The sequence below is a fragment of the Lolium rigidum genome, chromosome 3, assembly GCF_022539505.1.
Source record: "Lolium rigidum isolate FL_2022 chromosome 3, APGP_CSIRO_Lrig_0.1, whole genome shotgun sequence".
NCBI lineage: Eukaryota > Viridiplantae > Streptophyta > Magnoliopsida > Poales > Poaceae > Lolium > Lolium rigidum.
The window spans coordinates 223625422-223628943 of NC_061510.1; the positions used below are offsets into that span (position 1 = coordinate 223625422).

Consider the following 3522-nt stretch of genomic DNA (forward strand, 5'->3'; position numbering starts at 1 on the left):
AACCTGACCTCTCAACGACCGGAAAAAGCTGCGTCCCCATCTGCAACTGGTGGATTATAGATCACAAAATGAACAAAACAAGGAGCTGGATACATGAATCAGCTCTAGCTTAGATATGACCCATTCGTATATGAGTGAGGGTCAACCGCGGGTGTATCCAACAGGGATAGTGAACAACTGTTTGCTACTACTTCCTTTGTATAATGTCGTCAATTATCGACGCCCTCTTAGATTTCGCCGACACTGGGCGAGAGTTGTGCTGTGACCGAATTGAACGAAGATTGGCGGCAACTACCCAGTGTAGTGACGTTACAACGAAGCAAAAAACCCCAACAAAATCATTGATAATTCGAAGCACAGCACAAGGCAACTTGAAACATATGCACACATATGTATTCTTGGGAAGGCTAGGTCTTCTAATGCCCGCCTATATAAGCAGCTTCATGCTCGAGCTATTGCAACAGCCAATCTCCTCCGATCGAGATCACTTGCACATCTCTTCCTATCTTAGTCAAGCTTCAGAAATGGTGGCTAGTGCTTTGGTAGCTTCTGCCTTGTTGCTCCTCGCTGTGGGGTGCCATGCCAGCCCTTACTGGCCACTGGAGATTGGCTTCTACCACGACAAGTGTCCACAGGCAGAGGCCGTCGTCAAGGGCGTCATGGAGCATGCCATCTCCCAGAACCGCGGCAATGGCGCCGCCATGATCCGCATGCTCTTCCATGACTGCTTCGTCGAGGTACTAACTAATTAGCTACTGCTTTTTCGCTTTAGTAGAGATCGAGTATGTGGGTTTTAGATATTTTAGTATTTTACTAGAGGTATTAGTGCAAGAAAATCATCTTTGCAACCACGTAAAAGTATACGCATGATCGACTAGCCAGACTTGATTAAACTGTCGATGAATGATGATGCATCAGGGCTGCGACGCTTCCATCTTCCTGGACCCGACCCCGTTCAGCCCGACGCCGGAGAAGCTGAGCCCGCCGAACGACCCATCCGTGCGCGGCTTCGAGCTGATCGACGCGATCAAGGACGCCGTGGAGGCGGCATGCCCGGGCGTCGTCTCCTGCGCCGACATCCTCGCCTTCGCTGCCCGCGACGCGTCCTGCATCCTGAGCAAGGGTAAGGTGAGCTTCGACATGCCGTCCGGCCGCCGCGACGGCACCTTCTCGAACGCCTCGGAGCCGCTCAAGTTCCTGGTCCCGCCCACGTCGAACCTCAAAGACCTCGTCGACAGCTTCGTCGTCAAGGGGCTCGACGCGGAGGACCTGGTCATCCTCTCCGGCGCGCACACCATCGGGCGCTCCCACTGCTCCTCCTTCGTCTCCGACCGCCTCAATACCCCCTCCGACATCAACGGCGGCCTCGCCTGGTTCCTAAGAAGCCAGTGCCCCGCCGACGCGACCCCCGGCGGCAACGACCCGGTGGTGATGCAGGACGTGGTGACGCCCAACGACCTGGACAGGCAGTACTACAAGAACGTGCTGGAGCACAAGGTGCTCTTCACCTCCGACGCGGCACTCCTCACGTCGGAGGAGACGGCCAGGATGGTGGCAGACAACGCCAACATTCCCGGGTGGTGGGAAGGCAGGTTCGCCAAGTCCATGGTGAAGATGGCCGGCGTGGAGGTCAAGACCGGTGGCCAGGGCCAGATCAGGAAGAACTGCCGCGCAATCAACTACTACTAGAACTAGATGTAGTGTACGGCTGCGCATGCATGTAAGTACCGGCGTCATTTCATCGTTTCTGAAAGCGAGTTCATGTTGTAATTGGGTGATTCTTTTACTTCTGTTTTTAGCATTCATCATTTGTTGCTTCTTTTTTCGGTTATTCATGTGTTCATTTCTCGCTAAGCTACGGAATTGTTCCTGCGTATGCGGATGTACATCTGTAATTGCGAATCAATGTTCTGTGCATATGGGTAATACTAAATTGCTTCATGCACATGTTTTGAAAGAGAAACATCTTGCATTTATCGGAAAACTTAACATCAAGGACGACTGGAAAAGTGGGAACGAGCTGATCATTCCATTGTCACTTTCCTCGTAACAATACTACACTAAGCAAGGAAGACGGGAATAAGTTTCTCCCTCTTCGAAATAAGCTTTTGGCTCGCTTTATAAAAAAAAAAGTTGCATGGTTGAACCGATACAAAGTGATGAGAAAAGACCTCTTACAAAACAGCTCAAGATATTTAAAAAACAGAAGTAGCCACACCCCGACGAAGCACCCAAGAATACAAAGTAGAGGTGTCACCACACCTCCTTGCAAAACTATCGGACGTAGTCGCACCATGCCCATAAATTTGCCGCCGGAGAGGGCCTATTACCCTGTCACTCCGGGCCGTGGATTGTTGATCCTTCCAATGAACAACAACGACGGAGAGTGGTGCCGACATGGTGACGTGTATAAGATAGGAGGCTGCCGAGAACGCCCCACGCCAGAGCAAAAAGTGCCTCGAGATAGGATCCAAAATTACCCACCGATGACACCGGAAGGAGATCGAGATGTACCGGAGCACTACGACAACATCCGAATAGGGTGACAACAAAACACGACACCATCGTCAAGAACGGGACGGTCAAGGGTTTTCACATGGAGCCCTGGCGCGGGGAAGGTAACCACGGTTGCGCCTCCCAAGGGTTACAACACCTGCATGCATCACTTCCGCTGGCGTGGACTGATACGTCTCCGACGTATCGATAATTTCTTATGTTCCATGCCACATTATTGATGATATCTACATATTTTATGCACACTTTATGTCATATTCGTGCATTTTCTGGAACTAACCTATTAACAAGATGCCGAAGAGCCAGTTGCTGTTTTCTGCTGTTTTTGGTTTCAGAAATCCTAGTAACGAAATATTCTCGGAATTGGACGAAATCAACACCCAGGGTCCTATTTTGCCATGAAGCTTCCAGAAGACCGAAGAGGAGTCGAAGTGGGGCCACGAGGCGCCGCCACACTAGGGTGGCGCGGCCCAGGCCTTGGCCGCGCCGACCTATGGTGTGGGGCCCTCGTGTGGCCCCCCGCGTTGCCCTTCCGCCTACTTAAAGCCTCCGTCGCGAAACCCCCAGTACCGAGAGCCACGATACGGAAAACCTTACTGAGACGCCGCCGCCGCCAATCCCATCTCGGGGGATTCGGGAGATCTCCTCCGGCACCCTGCCGGGAGAGGGGATTCATCTCCCGGAGGACTCTTCACCGCCATGGTCGCCTCCGGAGTGATGAGTGAGTAGTTCACCCCTGGACTATGGGTCCATAGCAGTAGCTAGATGGTTGTCTTCTCCTCATTGTGCTTCATTGTTGGATCTTGTGAGCTGCCTAACATGATCAAGATCATCTATCCGTAATACTATATGTTGTGTTTGTCGGGATCCGATGGATAGAGAATACTATGTTATGTTAATTATCAAGTTATTACCTATGTGTTGTTTATGATCTTGCATGCTCTCCGTTATTAGTAGAGGCTCTGGCCAAGTTTTTTCTCTTAACTCCAAGAGAGAGTATTTATGCTC

At 51.2% G+C, this 3522-nt stretch overlaps 1 protein-coding gene across 1 annotated transcript; it reads left to right on the plus strand.

Moving 5' to 3' along the window:
* The first annotated feature begins 493 nt into the window (after window positions 1-493).
* LOC124699022 (peroxidase 2-like) lies at window positions 494-1689 on the plus strand. Its single transcript, XM_047231398.1, has 2 exons — window positions 494-737; window positions 919-1689. The coding sequence occupies exons 1-2, from the start codon at window positions 525-527 to the stop codon at window positions 1687-1689; spliced, it is 984 nt and encodes a 327-aa protein (XP_047087354.1). The 5' UTR covers window positions 494-524.
* The last annotated feature ends 1833 nt before the right edge of the window (window positions 1690-3522 follow it).

What these genes read in the sequence shown, in the direction of transcription:
- LOC124699022 (XM_047231398.1), top strand. Translation starts at nt 525, where the DNA reads ATGGTGGCTAGTGCTTTGGTAGCTTCTGCCTTGTTGCTCCTCGCTGTG. An exon ending in TCCATGACTGCTTCGTCGAG is followed by an intron (nt 738 to 918) that starts GTACTAACTAAT and finishes ATGATGCATCAG; the next exon opens with GGCTGCGACGCTTCCATCTT.